Here is a 19,648-nt window from a genome sequence, read left to right as displayed (position 1 = left end):
ACCAATTTTAAATCTGAAATCCTTGAACACTTACATAAAAAGGTTCAAATTCAAGATGGAGTCACTCAGAGCAGTGATAGCGAACCTGGAAGAAGGGGACTATATGGTGTCTCTGGACATCAAAGATGCTTATCTCCACGTCCCAATATACCCTTCTCACCAAGGGTACCTCAGGTTTGTAGTACAAAACTGTCATTATCAGTTTCAGACGCTGCCGTTTGGATTGTCCACGGCACCTCGGGTCTTTACCAAGGTAATGGCCGAAATGATGATTCTTCTACGAAGAAAAGGCATTTTAATTATCCCTTACTTGGACGATCTCCTGATAAGGGCAAGATCCAGGGAACAGTTAGAAGTCGGAGTAGCACTATCTCAGGTAGTGTTACGTCAGCACGGGTGGATTCTAAATATTCCAAAATCGCAGCTGATTCCAACGACACGTCTACTGTTCCTAGGAATGATTCTGGACACAGTCCAGAAGAAGGTGTTTCTCCCGGAGGAGAAGGCCAGGGAGTTATCCGAGCTAGTCAGGAACCTCCTAAAACCAGGCCAGGTCTCAGTGCATCAGTGCACGAGGGTCCTGGGAAAAATGGTGGCTTCTTACGAAGCGATTCCATTCGGAAGATTCCATGCAAGAACGTTTCAGTGGGATCTACTGGACAAATGGTCCGGATCGCATCTGCAGATGCATCAGCGGATAACCCTGTCGCCAAGGACAAGGGTGTCTCTCCTGTGGTGGCTGCAGAGTGCTCATCTACTAGAGGGCCGCAGATTTGGCATTCAGGATTGGATCCTGGTAACCACGGATGCCAGCCTGAGAGGCTGGGGAGCAGTCACACAGGGAAGGAATTTCCAGGGCTTGTGGTCAAGCAAGGAAACATCTCTTCATATAAACATTCTGGAACTAAGGGCCATTTACAATGCCCTAAGTCAAGCAAAACCTCTGCTTCAGGGTCAGGCGGTGTTGATCCAATCGGACAACATCACGTCAGTCGCCCACGTAAACAGACAGGGCGGCACGAGAAGCAGGAGGGCAATGGCAGAAGCTGCAAGGATTCTTCGCTGGGCGGAAAATCATGTGATAGCACTGTCAGCAATGTTCATTCCGGGAGTGGACAACTGGGAAGCAGACTTCCTCAGCAGACACGACCTTCACCCGGGAGAGTGGGGACTTCACCCAGAAGTCTTCCACCTGATTGTAAACCGTTGGGAAAAACCAAAGGTGGACATGATGGCGTCACGTCTAAACAAAAAACTGGACAGATATTGCGCCAGGTCAAGGGACCCTCAGGCAATAGCAGTGGACGCTCTGGTAACGCCGTGGGTGTACCAGTCAGTGTATGTGTTCCCTCCTCTGCCTCTCATACCAAAAGTACTGAGAATCATAAGAAGGAGAGGAGTAAGAACTATACTCGTGGTTCCGGATTGGCCAAGAAGGACTTGGTACCCGGAACTTCAAGAGATGCTCACGGACGAACCGTGGCCTCTACCTCTAAGAAAGGACCTGCTACTGCAGGGGCCTTGTCTGTTCCAAGACTTACCGCGGCTGCGTTTGACGGCATGGCGGTTGAACGCCGGATCCTGAGGGAAAAAGGCATTCCAGAAGAAGTCATTCCTACTCTGGTCAAAGCCAGGAAGGACGTAACCGCAAAACATTATCACCGCATTTGGCGTAAATATGTTGCGTGGTGTGAGGCCAAGAAGGCCCCTACAGAGGAATTTCAACTGGGTCGTTTCCTTCATTTCCTGCAAACAGGACTGTCTATGGGCCTAAAATTAGGGTCCATTAAGGTTCAAATTTCGGCCCTGTCGATTTTCTTCCAGAAAGAACTGGCTTCAGTACCTGAAGTTCAGACATTTGTAAAAGGGGTGCTGCACATACAGCCTCCTTTTGTGCCTCCAGTGGCACCTTGGGATCTCAATGTGGTGTTGAGTTTTCTAAAGTCACATTGGTTTGAACCACTTTCCACTGTGGACTTAAAATATCTCACATGGAAGGTGTCGATGCTGTTAGCCTTGGCTTCAGCCAGGCGTGTGTCAGAATTGGCGGCTTTATCATATAAAAGCCCTTACTTAATTTTTCATTCTGACAGGGCGGAATTGAGGACTCGTCCTCAATTTCTACCTAAGGTGGTTTCTGCATTTCACATGAACCAACCTATTGTGGTACCTGCGGCTACCAGGGACTTAGAGGACTCTAAGTTGCTTGACGTTGTCAGGGCCTTGAAAATATATGTTTCCAGGACGGCTGGAGTCAGAAAATCTGACTCGCTGTTTATCCTGTATGCACCCAACAAGCTGGGTGCTCCTGCTTCTAAGCAGACGATTGCTCGTTGGATTTGTAGTACAATTCAGCTTGCACATTCTGTGGCAGGATTGCCACAGCCAAAATCAGTAAAAGCCCATTCCACAAGGAAAGTGGGCTCATCTTGGGCGGCTGCCCGAGGGGTCTCGGCTTTACAACTTTGCCGAGCAGCTACTTGGTCAGGGGCAAACACGTTTGCTAAATTCTACAAATTTGATACCCTGGCTGAGGAGGACCTGGAGTTCTCTCATTCGGTGCTGCAGAGTCATCCGCACTCTCCCGCCCGTTTGGGAGCTTTGGTATAATCCCCATGGTCCTTACGGAGTCCCAGCATCCACTAGGACGTCAGAGAAAATAAGATTTTACTTACCGATAAATCTATTTCTTGTAGTCCGTAGTGGATGCTGGGCGCCCATCCCTAGTGCGGATTGTCTGCAATACTTGTATATAGTTATTGTTACAAAAATTCGGGTTATCATTGTTGTGAGCCATCTTTTCAGAGGCTCCTTTGCGTTTATCATACTGTTAACTGGGTTCAGATCACAAGTTGTACGGTGTGATTGGTGTGGCTGGTATGAGTCTTACCCGGGATTCAATATCCTTCCTTATTATGTACGCTCGTCCGGGCACAGTATCCTAACTGAGGCTTGGAGGAGGGTCATAGGGGGAGGAGCCAGTGCACACCACCTGATCCTTAAGCTTTTATTTTGTGCCCTGTCTCCTGCGGAGCCGCTATTCCCCATGGTTCTTACGGAGTCCCAGCATCCACTACGGACTACGAGAAATAGATTTATCGGTAAGTAAAATCTTATTTTTGCCTGTCAGAGGGGGCGCCAAAGGAAACTTTCGCCCTGGGCGGCACAAGGTCTGGAACCGGCCCTGAGTAGGAGGTATTCTCTGTGACTAGACTAATACACACCTGGCAGGGGACACCCATGTATGAGAACACCTGTTATATACACACACTTTTATTAGAGTGACCATATTATCCCTTTCACCTGGGACGCTCATGGATTACACAGGTTCCGTGGCTGATTAAAACCAGGAAATGCAGGCTTGAAGTCAGCCAGCCACAGAACCAGTGTAATCCATGAACGTCCCAGGTGAAAGGGATAATATGGTCACTCTAGTTATATACAAACTACATATGAGGGACAGCACTCTTACCTATTTAATTTTGTCCCTCTTTCACCTGCAGTTTGAGAACGCTCCTTCCCCACCACTCCTATGGGCTCAAAACGGCCGTGTAGTCTGTTCCCGGCTGTGACCCTGCAGCCAGCCTTTCCTTGTCCAGGAGGCAGATCTCCGCTGGCTGGTCCAGACTGTGCTGCAGCAGGCGTTCCTGTGATTGCTGCTGGATGGTGCAAGCGGTGAAAGCCAGTCTTCCAACAGAAGGTTGGACATTCCCCTCCGCGGCTGCCTTGCCGTCCAGACACACATGAGGACACAGACCTCTGCTGGCTGGCCCAGGCTGTACTACCGCCAGGGTTCCCGGGCTTGCTGCTGGCGCTGGTAGACTCTCTCTGCTGGTTAGGTTGGACATCCCCTTCTCTCAGCTGTTCTCGGTGCTGCAGAATAAGTTCCCTCTGAGCGCTGCCCTGAGCTCCACTCGCAGCATGCCTGCAGCCACTGTCCAGCCCAGCAGGTACTGTGTGCCGGCCTGGCAGAAGGGTATGGGACCAGCCTAGCAGGATGCTACATGGTGTTCCAGCGGACCAATCCACCCCTGTGGACCTTAATCTGGCACTGGCGGGGCTAGACTGCTGAATGACAGCTATGCTCAGCCAGTGTGAAGTCAGCGATGTGGGCCAGCCCACGCATTCTGGCACACATCTGTCACGCACTGACTGTCACACTGATGTGTTGTTGAATTGAACTGTAGGCTGCAAACTTCAGCGCCGGTGGTGGCACCGTGGTGCAGGGTTACTGCCTGATAGCCTAGTAGCTCTGCACTGCAGTACAAGCATGAAAAAACATCTTGCCAATGAACACTAGTAATGGCGGAAAATCATACGTGTTTTTTTTTTCTCCGCCATTGATGGTAAAACCACCGGACATCGTCAGGTGACCAACTGTGTTTTTTTCAGTGACAGTCAACAGCCATCCCTATCCAGCAATCAGGATACGTGTTCTAGTGGTCATGACAATGGTAGGAGTACATACCTTTTACCGGCGGCTGGAATCCCGACCACCAGTATGCCAGCAGTTGGGCGAGAGCTAGAAAGCCCCTTGCGGTCTCGCTGCGCTGTGGGCATGGTGTGGCGGGCACAGAAATGCCTGTGGCGACTGTATTCTGGTGGCAGTATTTCACCGCCTGTCAGGATTCCGGCGTTAGCATTGTGACCGCCAGGATCCCGACAGGTGGTCTCGTGATTGCCTCGGTACAGCATACCCTCCAACAGTTTACACATAAAAATGGGTACAAATCCGAAAAGGGGCGTGGCCTCATGTAAAGTGGGCGTGGTCACGCCACTTCCTATACTATCAATGGAAGTTTGGAGAGCCGAAAATCGGTACAGACCATAAAACAAAAGGTACTGTACCTGACAAAACACTACAGTTGGAGGGTATGGTACAGTGCTCCAGTGATGTCCCTATTTGGGACGTACTGTAAGCATTTGCAGTGTACTTTGCTAAATTACTCATAATAATACTACAAAACAAAGTGGCCGAGGAACACAGGCTAAAATGAGTTAGCAGGAAATGCATAAAAATAAACCTTTGTTTAAAACATTACTGCAACAACATACATCTTACATCCAAATTCAGTCAATAGAAAAAAATAGTTCCATTTACTTCGGCACTGTCTCCCAGTGCCCGCACTAAGCCGCCGCACAGGGAGGAGGATGTGAGGGTATACATAACGCACACAGGGGAGGGGGGAGGTTGCGCCTTCTTCCGGATCCCAATATGGCTGCAGTGCACGCTGTGAAGGTTGGTGCTTCCACACTCCAGAGTCTGGGCCGGAGCCGCATCAGATAAATATTATTACGCCATCACATGGTGCCAGGGATAATGCGGGCGGGGTGTCCCGGTGATGCGCGGCGCAGCAGTATGGGCTTCCTGCCGGGCGTGTGATTGACACATGTGCTGCTGTCATCCCCCTGCAGCTCAGTTTTAGCACGGTGACCGCTAACGTACGGGGGATGTGGCGGAATATACTGTACATATACACACACTGATAATAATCCCCGGGGTGATGAGGGGCAGCTATCTGACTGGCTCCCCAGGGACGCAAGCCGGAGGTATATACCGCTTACAGTGAGCTCGGTGTGGTGCAGGTGCAGTGACACTGTGTTCCCGCCGCTCTACTTTGTGATCGTGGGTTACGGATAATATGTATTGTACCTATATACGTATTAAAAATTCCCCTGATATTTTTGCTTTTGGAAACTCGACTGTGGCAGGATTGTGTTTGTAATGGGACCAGCTGACATGGTTGTGTTTTTTTTTTTCATTGAAAGTTTATTTTTGTAGCATTCAATACTTTGTAACAATGCACATAAGGCTAGAGAGTTATATACTATAGTTCTATAATACCACTGGCATTTTTATAATGGGTGCGGTGAGTCCAGAGGGGGAACACACTGCACCTATTTTTAAAATACTCACCCCTCCGAAGTCCAGCACCGGCATCTGCAGCGCTATTAGAACTCTGAAAATGGCTTTTCACGGAGTTCTGCGCATGCGCAGTAGTGAAATCTCAGGTGAAAGTGGCTGCCGCACCATTTTCCCAGTGATCTGCACATGCGCAGTAGAGTCTGAGCCCTCTAGTGGTCAGACTCTACAGCGCTGCGGGCAGAGAGGAGGGGGCCCGAACGTAGGAAGCTGAACACGAGCCTCCTCCTCTCTTAAAACACCCCTGTATAATACCCTGGAGTTTTTTTTTTAAAATGGGGATCCCCTTGTTTTTTTTTACATAGAGGAACTACAAAGCCCAGGGTAGAACAGGGCTTAACTTTGCTCTCCCTGTCAGTTTAACAAAGGAGAGTTTGGCGCCACTGTATTTGGAAGTTCCCCTCCTTCCCTCAGCAACAGCTAAACCCGGGAAGATTGCCCTCTCAGTGATTGGACCCCCCAGGTTGCAGGGCAGAAGGCACCTGGGGCAGTCTGTTGCTGGGGCTCAGGAGCCAGTGGGGACCAAGCATAGGGGAGGTTTGCCAGTAGAGGACCCTTAAACGAAGCTCCACAGTGCAGGAAAGGGAGACCCCGGAGGAATGGGAAGACTACCTGGGGAAGGTATTATGATGTGTCCGCCAGGAGCCTGAAGTGTGGAGCCTCCGCTCAAGTCTGCCTGTTGCCCAGCCGAGCCGCCGCCGGGATCCGAAGTGATGGCCATCCTGGAGAGTGGAGCCGCCTGCCAGGTCCTGGGGATCGTCAGCGCCGAGAGGACCGGAGACCCCTGGTGAGAAGAAGTGGTGCCCGTGTCGCTGCCTGCCATGGACGGACCGTCGGGGAGAGCTGCCGCTGGGGAGAAGACTGCGTTGCCAAGCCAGAGGGTGAGCGCCAGACCAGCGGGGCAGCGGATGACCCCATTTCCGAGGAGCGACATCGGGCGGCCGGTGATGGGGAGAGCAGGCATCGCGGAGGACGGCCCCGGATGTGAAGACCCCTGCGAGGACCCCTGGCCGCCTGACCGGAGAGCACTGCTCTTGGAGAAGAGGACCCTGGGCTGCTTAGACGGACGACGCGTACTGGAGCCTGCGGCAAGGAGAAGATCCCGGTTAGCGTGGCGGAGGATGATGCGGCTGGAGCTGGGAGAACATTGCTGGCAGCAGAAGAGGCCAACGCGATGCGGAGAATGAGCAGCAGACATCTGTTAAAAGGCGCATCCCCTTTGCGGTGCTCTGCATCCCGGGTGGAGGTGAAGTCGAAGATCCAGGACCCGATCGGAGGTGGCAGAAGCGCCGCAGATTCCAGGATGAGATTACTCCTTCTGTGAGGCCAAGCCCCCTGTGATACCACTCCTCTTATCTGGGAGTACGCATGCCTTAGGTGCATGTAAATATAACTATTACCGTTCCCCTATCATGGTGCCCCCTTTCATTTTCTTCTGGATCTGCCCCTGCCTTCTGCTGTGGTACTCTGCTCTGTTGTGCCCTTCCGCTGCTGAACTCTGCCATTGACACCTTCCGCTGCACAGAACTCTGCAAATGGGGGACCAGTTAATTTCTAAAAGGGGGTAGGCTCCTCTCATCAGTGGCCCCACATGATTTATTTAAAAGGGGGTAGGCTCCCCTTCGGAAGTGACTCCACAGTTGATATGAATAAGGCAGTAACGTGCGGTGGGGTGAGGCAGAGCCTTTCCTGTCATACCAACGTTTGTGCCAGAGTTTTGACTGCGTAAAGTATATGAAAATACAAAAAATATGTTTGAAATATCTTCTTTGCATTATTGTAATCATTTTTATAGCCAAAACTCTGGAGTAAAATGTCTATGGCAGGTAAGGCACTGGCTATCTTTTCCGCACATCTCTGATCAAATCTCACCAAATTTCCAGGAGTTTATGCTGCACCTGTGTATAATGTCCAGATGTACCCTTTGGCTTATATATTGTATGTAAATCTTGCTCTGGTGCTAGTCAGTGCCTCCTGAGCTACTTAGCTCACCGCACGTCCCTGGAATAGGGGGTAGGCTCCCCTTGTGTGTTAGGTTGTCAACCCCCAGTTGAATATAGGGGTCAAGCACCCTCAGCCCCTACCGCAGTCTTAAGTTGGGGTGATCCTTCCCCCCACCTCTTCAGCGTTAAAGTTTTGTGCATTTATCTGCTATTCTGAAAATGCTGGTATTTGTTGTCCATTCATGCAAGCTTCACTCAGCAGTGTCATAGCTTAAAGTTTATGCATTTGCCGGCTATTCTGAAACGTGGGTGTTTACAGTCTGTGTTGTACAAGCTTTGCCCACAAGTGCTTATTCAAGATCTATCTCTGTGCTTTGTTTATTACTACAAAGGCGGGTGATTATTGACCGTATTATACAAGCTCCACAAGTGTTTTTTCAAGATATATATCTGTGTGCTGTTTATTACTAAAAAGGCGGGTGATTATGGTCTGTATTATACAAGCTCCGCCCACAAGTGCTTATTCAAGATATATATCTGTGTGCTGTTTATTACTACAAAGGCGGGTGATTATTGTCTGTATTATACAAGCTCCGCCCACAAGTGCTTATTCAAGATATATATCTGTGTGCTGTTTATTACTACAAAGGCGGGTGATTATTGACTGTATTATACAAGCTCCGCCCACAAGTGCTTATTCAAGATATATCTCTGAGTGATATTTATCTCTGGTACTGTTTATTACTACAAAGGCGGGTGATTATCGACTATGTTATGCAAATTCCGCCCACCAGTGCTTATTTAAGATAATATACCTGTAAACTTCAATTACCAAGGCGGATTATTAGTGACTGTGTTTACCGTATTTGCCGGCGTATAAGACGACTAGGCGTATAAGACGACCCCCCAACATTTCCACTCAAAATATAGAGTTTGTTATGTACTCGCCATATAAGACTACCCCCTCTTCCGCACACCTTCCACATACTGAATGTGACTGCTGAATGTGACAGGCGGTTTGGCAGGGAGGACAGCGGCAGCACTGACATGTCTCTTATAAGAGATTTGGAGTATCAAGGTATGCATAAGAAGGGGGGGGGAGGGCGAGGAGAGTGTATGAAATGTATAAAAGTGTAACCCTTGGGGCAGCTATATGCAGTGGCGTCACAACGTGGGGGCGGGTGTCACCCGCCGAGGGGTGACACCAAAATGTCGGCTCCTGCTCAGTGACATGAGCCGGGTGCTGCACTGTAACAATACGTGCAGCACCTGGCTCCTGTCCCTGTGTAGGAGCCGGCACTGCATTCGAGAGAGACTTGCCACAGCACAGCTTCACCCGCCGGCAGCGCCGTACACTCACCGTACACTCACCGGACACAGGTGAGATAGAGGCACTTCACGGGGGAAAGGGGGGGGGCAGCCAACATCTTCTTAACCCCCTGGATTGCTGAAAACGGGGGTCCGCCCACCAGGCCATGCCCCCTTATGCTAGGCCACGCCCCTGTTTCGCGACTTCCCGCACCGGTTGTGTCACCAGGGGCAGTGACGCCCCTGGCTATATGTATGCCAGGCGTATAAGACGACCCCCGGCGTATAAGACGACCCCCCGCTTGGAGGCATGTTTTTCAGGGGGAAAAAGTCGTCTTATAAGCCGGCAAATACGGTATATAGAGACGCCAGCTTGCTCAATTTACCTGCTGTATGGTCAACGCTAGGCATACAAGACTGTATTATATAGGACGCCAGCTTGCTCACCTGTTCCCACAATTTACCTGCTTTATTGACAACGCTGGTCATATAAGACTGTGTTATATAGAGATGCCAGCTTACTCACCTGTTCCTGCAATTTACCTGCTGTATCATGGTCAACGCTGGGCATACAAGACTTTTAGTTAAGTTTCGGCACCGGATTTGTGGCTGTTACATATGTATTAAAATTCTGCTGATATTTTTGCTTTCAGTAACTCGACTGTGGCAGGATTGTGTTTGTAATGGGAGTAGCTGACATGGTTGTGTTTTTTTTTTTTTTCCATTGAAAGTTTATTTTTGTAGCATTCAATACTTTGTAACAATGCACATAAGGCTAGAGAGTTACAGGCACACATACATTTTAATGAAAAATCTTAAAATGCTTGCAAGGCGTTCATTGGCAGTATGTTTCGTATGCCATTTTTCCACCTGCTTAGGTCACTGCACATTAGTCTCCTTGATTAGAAGAACCTTTTGCTTATCGCCAGGACAGGTTACAGAGTGGTGTTGGGTGGTGACCTGCGCCTGTACTTGTCAAGTGGTGGCTATTCCATTTACGCACTTCTGTTATTTCTCTTACGTCTTAGTGGATACTGGGGATCTGTACTTTAGTACCATGGGGTATAGATTAGGTCCACCTTTAGTGTGTGTATATGTGTGTGCTGGCTCCTCCCCTCTACGCCCTCCTAACAGACTCAGTTTAGAAAAATGTGCCCAAGGAGCCAGGTGCATTTACCTGGAGCTCCAGAGAGTTTCCTTTATTTTTTATTTTAGTTAGCTATTTTCAGGTAGCCCTGGTTGGCAAACAGGCTACCTGGTTCGTGGGAGTTAAGGGCCCTACACACTTACGATCCGCGGCCGAGCTGCCCGACGGCGGATACAGCCGACGGGCGAACCGGCGGCGGGGGGGGGGGGGAAGTGACGAGGGGAGTGCAGTTTCTTCACTCCCCCCGTCACTCATCTCTGTAGCAGTGCAGGCAAATAATGATGAGATTGTCCATATTGGCCTGCATGCACAAGCGACGGGGCAGCAGCGATGAATGAGCACACGGGCCGCACATCGTTCATCGTTGCTGCCTCAACACTGAAAGATATGAACGGTATCTCGTTCATTAATGAACGAGATCGTTCATATCTTTCAGTTTTATTGCCCAGTGTGTAGGGCGCATTAGAGGGGGGACCGAACCAACCTCCTGAGGGTTAATGGTTCGTAATCCTTGCTGACAGGACATTGAACTCGTGAAGTGCTGATCACACTATGGGGGTAATTCCAAGTTGATCGCAGGAGGAAATTTTTTTAGCAGTTGGGCAAAACCATGGGGGTCATTCCGAGTTGTTCGCTCATTATGTTTTTGTCGCAACGGAGCGATTAGTCGCTAATGCGCATGCGCAATGTCCGCGCTGCGACTGCGCCAAGTAAATTTGCTATGCAGTTAGGCATTTTACTCACGGCATTACGAGGTTTTTTCTTCGTTCTGTTGATCGTAATGTGATTGACAGGAAGTGGGTGTTTCTGGGCGGAAACAGGCCGTTTTATGGGTGTGTGCGAAAAAACGCTACCGTTTCTGGGAAAAACGCGGGAGTGGCTGGAGAAATGGAGGAGTGTCTGGGCGAACGCCTGGTGTGTTTGTGACGTCAAACCAGGAACGAAACTGACTGAACTGATCGCAGATGCCGAGTAAGTGTGGAGCTACTCAGAAACTGCTAAGAAGTGTCTATTCGCAATTTTGCTAATCTTTCGTTCGCAATTTTGATAAGCTAAGATTCACTCCCAGTAGGCGGCGGCTTAGCGTGTGCAAAGCTGCTAAAAGCAGCTTGCGAGCGAACAACTCGAAATGAGGGCCCATGTGCACTGCAGGGGGGCAGATATAATATGTGCAGAGAGAGTTAGATTTGCGTGGGGTGTTTTCAAACTGAAATCTAAATTGCAGTGTAAAAATAAAGCAGCCAGTATTTACCCTGCACAGAAACAAAATAACCCACCCAAATCTAACGCTCTCTGCAAATGTTCTATCTGCCACACCTGCAGTGCACATGGTTTTGCCCAATTGCTAAAAAACTTGCTGCTGCGATCAACTCAGAATTACCCCCATTGTTAGTATTTGTGCCCACGCTGGCATCTAGCCGCCACCCTCTAACTGATGCAGAAGCTCAAGGTGCGGTGAGTGTTACACCGGAGTCCCGGTTAGCGGGTCCCCGGTGCAGTTTGGCGGCATGTCGCCTGGCGGTCACGGGCCACGAGCTGCGGTGCCCGCCGCGGACTGAACTGGCTCTCCTCCACAGTCCTCACTGTCAGACAAGGCTTTGTGTGTACTGTCATGTTTTTTACTTTGTATAACAGAGCCAGTGTACATAACTCAAATCACAGAGACTGCGTGCCATTGCAAGGGGGCAGGGCTTCCCAGAGCAGGACCAGAGGCGGGAAGGCTCCATTTTCTGCTGCTGCGGATCAAGGCTGCATGTACGCTGCTCCTCCGGGGACCCACGCGGGGTACCCAGGGGGTCATAGCAAGGGGGGCGTTCTCTAGCGACAGCACCACTGCACTTATATCAGGTATACACTTACATTCCCACATTGGGCTGCTGTGTTCGTGTGCTGGTCTCTGTTTCCTCAGTGTCACTCCAGGGGCTCTCTAGGGTCTGTGTGGAGGTGTTTGCAGTGGGCTGCGCTGTATTTTCAGTTGTCAGTATGTCTGTGGATATGGTTATGTGTACTGCTTGTAACTCTACCCTGTCATCAGCGGGGTCCCTCATGTGTGAGCAATGCTACTTATCTCCACAGGGGCACAGTTCACAGGCACCTGACTGGTTAGACAATTTTAAATGCATGATTCAGAATGTCAATTCAGAATTATCTGCAGCTAAAAAGGAGAAACAGTTGTTGAATCAGTCTATTGATTCTATGGCCAAAACAGCAGATACCAGAAAGTCTTCTCAGCCCCCTCTGTTGGTATAAACGCTCACTGCCACAGGTGCTCCAGTCTGATTCTGATCAGCCTGATGTGGATAATGATGATATGGATGAGGACCACTCTCTGTCCCCAGGAGTGGAGGTCCTCATTTTTGCTGTTCGAGAGGTTCATCACATACCAGATCTGGAGTCAGAACCGGATAAGGAGTTGTACCTCAATGTTCGACCAAAGACCTCAGCAACTTTTCCTGTGTCAAAAGAGTTAAACTCCCTGGCCAGGGAAGCATGGCTAAACCCGGATAAGAAATGTAAAATTCCACAGAGGTTTTTATCTACCTTTCCCCTCCCCGCTTAGGACAGAAAGGTCTGGGACCCCCCCCCCCCCCCAACCCCCCCGTCGGTCGATTCTGATTCTGTTATTGATGGTTTAGACTCTCTTCCCCGGGTTAAGGTCATTACTCTGTTACAACACATACAGGATGCTGCTAATTTTATGAGTGAGGCTATAAAGGAATTGTGTAGGATAAATGGCTGCACTACTGCTATGGCTGTTTCGGCATGCAGAGCTTTATGGTTACGTCAATGGTCAGCGGACGCTGATTCCAAAAAGGGTGTAGAAAATCTTCCCTTTACAGGTGATACCTTGTTTGGGGACGAATTAAATAAATGGATCTCCCATGCAACGGCGGGTAAGTCTCCTTATCTGCCGTCGGCAGCACCACCTGCTAGACGTTCTTACACAGGACCCTCCTTGCAGTCTTTTCATGCAGTGAGGTTCAGAGGCAGGGGCTGGGGCGTCTCTCCACCACTCCGAGAGGATCTTGTGGTAAGTCCGGTAAACCTGCAGCTGCTGCCTTCCTGGACCAAACCACCAGATATCCTGCCGCTATGCCTTCCACGTGACAGTTGGCCCCAGCAGCAAGGCGATTTTCAGGTAGGTGCTCACCACGTGTGGGCGAAGTCCTGCCGGGATCCTTGGGTGAGGGACCTCATTTCCCAAGGATACCGGCTGGAATTTCAAACACTTCTGCCTCACAGATTTTTCAAATCGGGCTTGCCAGTTTTGCCCGCAGCAAAAGTTACCTTGCAAGAGGCTATTCAAAAGCTTTTGCGGACAGGGGTGGTGGTTCCTTTACCTCCTCCTTTACACAACAGGGGCTTTTACTCTGAAGTCTCTAAACCCGTATCTGTGGGTGTTCAAAATCAAGATGGAATCCCTACGGGTAGTGGTCTCCTGTCTGGAAGAGGGGGAATTCCTGGTATCCCTAGATGTCAAGGATACTTACCTACACATTCCCATGTGGCCCCTCATCAGGCTTACCTCAGGTTTGCCATCTTGGATGACCATTTCCAGTTTCAGGTCTTGCCTTTTGGCCTGTCCACTGCTCCGAGGGTCTTCACCAAAGTCATGGCTCAGATGATGCTGCAACAGTGCATGATGGGAGTCAACATAGTCCCCTACTTGGACGATCTCCTGATAAAAGCTATGTCCAGGGAGCTTCTATTGCACAGCATCAATCTGACGACTCGCCTGCTTACGGATCATGGGTGGATCCTAAACTTCCAGAAATCTGACCTGGAACCGACCCAACGTCTTCAGTTCCTGGGAATGATACTGGATACGATGTCTCAAAAGGTGTTTCTAATGATGGACAAGGCCTTGGCTATCCAGGCTATGGTCCGCTCAGTGCTCCATCGTCGTGCTTGACAAATGGTCGGGGTCTCACCTTCACATGCATCAGGAAGTGACCTTATCTCCGAAAGCCTGGATTTCTCTATTATGGTGGCTGCAAGTTCCTCACCTGATTGAAGGCAGGAATTTCAATATCAACTCGTGGATTCTACTCTCAACGGATGCCAGCCCCCGGGGTTGGGGGGCTGTGACCCAAGGGGTCCAGTTCCAGGGGATATGGTCAGTTCAGGAGACGGCTCTGCCGATAAACATCCTGGAATTCAGGGCAATTTACAATGCTCTGCTGCAAGCTTCCCATCTCCTGAGAGATTGGCCGATCCAGGTTCAATCGGACAATGCCACGGTGGTGGCGTACATAAACTGACAAGGGAAAACAAGAAGCAGAGCAGCGATGCAAGAAGTGTCAAAAATCCTCCTCTGGGTGGAGGCCAACGCAAGGGCCATCTCAGCCATATTCATTCCAGGAGTGGACAACTGGGAAGCGGATTTCCTCAGCAGACACGACCTCCATCCATGGGAATGGGGCCTACATCCCCAGGTGTTTCAACAGTTAATTCACCGGTGGGGATGTCCGCAGATAGATCTGATGGCTTCTCTTCTCAACAAGAAGCTAAGCCATTACTGTTCCAGAACGAGGGATCCGCAGGCTGTAGCAGTGGACACGCTGACGATGCCGTGGACGTACCAGTTTGTGTACCTGTTCCCTCCTCTTCCGCTAAACCCAAGGGTTCTACAAAGATTAAGAAGGGAAAGCGTTCAAGCAATTCTAATTGCCCCGGTTTGGCCTTGACGGGCATGTTTCTCGGACCTCCTAACCATGGCTCTGCAGGATCCCTGGCCTCTACCGCTCCAAAAGGATCTTCTTCAACAGAGTTTGTTTGTCTATCCAGACTTACAGGTGCTACGTTTGACGGCTTGGAAGTTGAGTGGGAGATTCTAGCGAGAAAAGGACTTCCCTCCCGGGTTATTTCAACCATGGTCCAAGCCAGGAAGATGGTGACGTCGAAACATTATCATCGTATCTGGAAGAAGTATGTTTCCTGGTGTAAAAGTAGAAAGGTGTCTCCTGTGGAATTTAGGATTGGTCGTTTTCTACTTTTCCTGCAAGCGGGAATGGATATGGGCCTACGCTTAGGCTCCATCAAAGTCCCGATTTCGGCGCTCTCTATTTTCTTCCAGAAACAACTTGCCATGTTGCCAGAAGTACAAACTTCCCTAAAAGGAGTTCTTCATATGCAACCGCCCTTTGTACCTCCCACGGCTCCGTGGGATCTCAATGTGGTTTAGTCCTTTCTTCAATAGGACTGGTTTGAACCCTTACATAGGGTGGAGTTGAAATTTATCACCTGGAAAACGGTGATATTGTTAGCATTGGCATCTGCAAGACGTGTCTCTGAATTGGGGGCCTTATCCTTTAAGAGCCCTTATTTGATTTTTCATGAAGACAGGGCAGAACTCAGGACCCATCCTCCGTTTTTGTCAAAAGTGGTTTCAGCTTTTCATGTAAAATCAACCCATTGTGGTTCCAGTGTTGTCGGACGCTTCTGTTGACCCAGAGTCCTTTGATGTGGTCAGGGCTCTGAAGATTTATGTCAAAAGGACTGCTCGTCATCGGTACTCTGATTTGCTGTTTGTCCTTTATGATGCCACCAAGATTGGTCGGCCGGCTTCTAAGAAATCTATTGCTCGTTAGCTCAGGTTGACCATTCAACAAGCATATACTTCAACGGCTCTGCCTTTGCCGACGTCTGTTCAGGCCCACTCGACTAGGTCTGTGGGCTATTCCTGGGCCGATGCTCGCAGTGTCTCTGCCTTTATAGTTGTGCTGAGCTGCTACTTGGTCTGGTACGAACACTTTTGTGAAATTCTTTTGGTTGGACACCTTGGCCAAGGATGACCTTCAGTTTGGTCAGGCGGTTTTACAGGGGCCTCAGCACTCGCCCACCTGTTTGGGAGCTTTGGGATTTCCCCATAGTACTAAAGTACAGATCCCTAGAATCCACTAGGACGTAAGAGAAAATAGGAATTTAATACCTACCGGAAATTCCTGTTCTCGTAGTCCGTAGTGGATACTGGGCGCCCACCTCAGTGCTTCGATTCCTGCTTACCTGAGTAAGTGTTTAGTTGGCCCGCCGTTGCGGTCCTGTTATGTTGTTGGGATAGCTGTGCTATTCTGGTTAGGTTGGTGTTGCCATCTTCTGTTCTGGTTAGCGCCCTCCTTTTGATTATGTTTGTGTGTTGGCTTAGTGCCTTACCGCTGTTGTACCTGTTTCTGCTCTCGTGATATGTCCGTCTCCTCGGGCACAGTTTCCTAGACTGAGTCTGTTAGGAGGGCCATAGAGGGGAGGAGCCAGCACACACATGCACACACTGAAGGTTTTAAAGTGCCAGGCTCCAGTGAACCCGATCTATACCACATGGTACTAAAGTATAGATCCCCAGTATCCACTACGGACTACGCGAAAAGGAATTGCCGGTAGGTATTAAATTCCTTTTTTTTTTTTTTGTAAATGTGCAAGAAGCATTAGACACCGACACAATCTCAAGTGGGTACCGGTTTTTCTCTAACGTCCTAGTGGATGCTGGGGACTCCGTAAGGACCATGGGGAATAGACGGGCTCCGCAGGAGACATGGGCACTTTAAGAAAGAATTTAGATTCTGGTGTGCTCTGGCTCCTCCCTCTATGTCCCTCCTCCAGACCTCAGTTTGAGACTGTGCCCGGACGAGCTGGGTGCTGTTCAGTGAGCTCTCCTGAGCTTGCTGTGAGAAAGTATTTTGTTAGGTTTTTTATTTTCAGGGAGCTCTGCTGGCAACAGACTCCCTGCATCGTGGGAAAGAGGGGAGAGAAGCAGCCCTACTCTCTGAAGCTAGGTCCTGCTTCTTAGGCTACTGGACACCATTAGCTCCAGAGGGATCGTACACAGGATCTCACCCTCGTCGTCCGTTCCCAGAGCCGCGCCGCCATCCCCCTCGCAGAGCCGGAAGACAGAAGCCGGGTGAGTATGAGAAGCAAGAAGACTTCGAAATCGGCAGCAGAAGACTCCGTTCTTCACTGAGGTAACGCACAGCACTGCAGCTGTGCGCCATTGCTCCACACACCTACACATACTCCGGTCACTGTAAGGGGGCAGGGCGCGCGGGGGGGGGTCGCCCTGGGCAGCATTTGGGACCTCTTTTGGCAAAATTAAACATATATACAGCTGGGCACTGTATATATGTATGAGCCCCCGCCAAGAATTGCATATTTAAGCGTGACAGAAGCCCGCCGCCGAGGGGGCGGGGCGTCTTCCTCAGCACTCACCAGCGCCATTTTTTCTCCACAGTTCCGCTGAGAGGAAGCTCCCCAGGCTCTCCCCTGCAGATACACGGTAGAAGAGGGTTAAAAAGAGAGGGGGGGGGGGCACATAATTAGGCGCAAAAACACAATATAAACAGCAGCTACTGGGTTAACATTAAGTTACTGTGTTATTCCTGGGTTTATAGCGCTGGGGTGTGTGCTGGCATACTCTCTCTCTGTCTCTCCAAAGGGCCTTGTGGGGGAACTGTCTTCAGAAAGGACATTCCCTGTGTGTGTGGTGTCTGTACGCTTGTGTCGACATGTCTGATGAGGAAGGCTATGTGGAAGCAGAGCGGGAGCAAATGAATGTGGTGTCTCCGCCGACGGCGCCGACACCTGATTGGATAGATATGTGGAAGGTTTTAAATGATAATGTTAAATCCTTGCATAAAAGGTTAGGAAAAGCTGAAGCCTCGGGACAGTCAGGGTGTCAACCCGTGCCTGATCCTATGTCGCAGAGGCCGTCAGGGTCTCAGAAGCGCCCACTATCCCAAATTGTTGACACAGATACCGACATGGATTCTGACTCCAGTGTCGATTACGATGATGCAAAGTTACAGCCAAAATTGGCTAAATCCATCCGTTATATGAGTATAGCAATTAAGGATGTGTTGCACATCACAGAGGAAACCCCAGTCCCTGACAGGAGGGTGCATATGTATAAGGGAAAGAAGCCGGAGGTAACCTTTCCCCCCTCACACGAGCTGAATGAGTTATGTGAAAAGGCTTGGGAATCTCCAGATAAAAACTGCAGATTTCCAAAAGGATTCTTATGGCGTATCCTTTCACGCCAACGGACAGGTTACGCTGGGAATCCTCCCCTAGGGTGGACAAAGCTTTAACACGCTTATCCAAGAAGGTAGCCCTGCCGTCACAGGATACGGCTACCCTCAAAGATGCTGTGGATCGCAAACAGGAGGTTACCCTGAAGTCCATTTATACACATTCAGGTACCTTACTTCTGTCCTTTGAGACCGCTGCTATCTCTTGGAGACTATCTGTAGACGTCTATGAGCTGTTTTGCTGTGTCCCAATGTGCTATTGGATTGCTACATGCGATTGAATCTCTACCCTGCTGATCGCTATCCTTTGGAAATTGAGGAAACTTCCTAAAAATTCACCTCTGTGAAAAATCTGACAAAAGAAGTTGGACATTAAAAGCTTAGTACACTGCATTTACTTGTGATTCTGCATCTAGGTGAAGGGTTCACATGTTTCAAACAGTTTTGCGCGGTGATTGAACACACTCTTCTTTTCTGTTCGTTGCTGTGGAGTATTGGATGACTACTCTTTGTGTGTTTTTCCGCTGCATTATACTGGTTGTCAACAGCGCACTATTGTAACATCAATTTCCCACACCTTACTGAGGCCGGCAATCGCGTTGGCCTGGGTGTGTAGTGCTGTAGCAGCATGGACGGATACCTTATCTGAGGAAATTGATACCTTAGACAAGGATACTATATTGTCGACCCTGGGGCATATTAAAGAAGCTGTCCTATATATGAGAGATGCTCAAAGAGACATTAGTCTACTGGGTTCTAGAATAAATGCTATGTCGATTTCTGCCAGAAGGGTCCTGTGGACTCTGCAATGGACAGGTGATGCCGACTCAAAAAGGCATATGGAGGTTTTACCTTACAAGGGTGAGGAATTGTTTGGGGAGGGTCTCTCGGAAATGGTCTCCACAGCTACTGCTGGAAAGTCAAATTTTTTACCTTATACTCCCTCACAGCCTAAGAGAGCACCGTATTATCAAAGGTGGTCCGAGGTGCGTCCTTTCTTGCCAGAGGTAGGGGCAGAGGAAAGAAGCTGCACAACACAGCTAGTTCCCAGGAACAGAAGTCCTCCCCGGCCTCTACAAAATCCACTGCATGACGCTGGGGCTCCACAGGCGGAGCTAGGCCCGGTGGGGGCACGTCTTCAAAATTTCAGCCACAAGTGGGTTCACTCCCAGGTGGATCCCTGGGCAATAGAAATTGTGTCTCAGGGATACAAGCTGGAATTCGAAGAGATGCCCCCTCACCGATACCTCAAATCGGCCCTACCAGCTTCCCCCCACGAGAGGGAAATAGTGTTAACTGCAATTCACAA

The 19,648-nt window shown here is 49.7% G+C and overlaps 1 protein-coding gene across 3 annotated transcripts in view; it reads left to right on the top strand.

Moving 5' to 3' along the window:
• The first annotated feature begins 5,136 nt into the window (after window positions 1–5,136).
• The window catches only part of MTAP (methylthioadenosine phosphorylase), a 186,706-nt gene continuing 172,194 nt past the window's right edge, over window positions 5,137–19,648 (top strand). Inside the window, exon 1 of one of the 3 annotated variants that reach the window (XM_063914128.1) lies at window positions 5,137–5,239. In XM_063914128.1, the coding sequence (XP_063770198.1) occupies window positions 5,216–5,239 (24 nt within the window). In that variant the 5' untranslated portion in view covers window positions 5,137–5,215. The remainder of the gene's footprint in view (window positions 5,240–19,648) is intronic. The other 2 variants (XM_063914126.1, XM_063914127.1) reach the window with 2 other exon arrangements.

Source organism: Pseudophryne corroboree, chromosome 1, assembly GCF_028390025.1.
Source record: "Pseudophryne corroboree isolate aPseCor3 chromosome 1, aPseCor3.hap2, whole genome shotgun sequence".
NCBI classification, from domain to species: domain Eukaryota; kingdom Metazoa; phylum Chordata; class Amphibia; order Anura; family Myobatrachidae; genus Pseudophryne; species Pseudophryne corroboree.
Note: the sequence above shows the minus strand (reverse complement) of the source record. Positions and strands in the feature narration are given on the sequence as shown.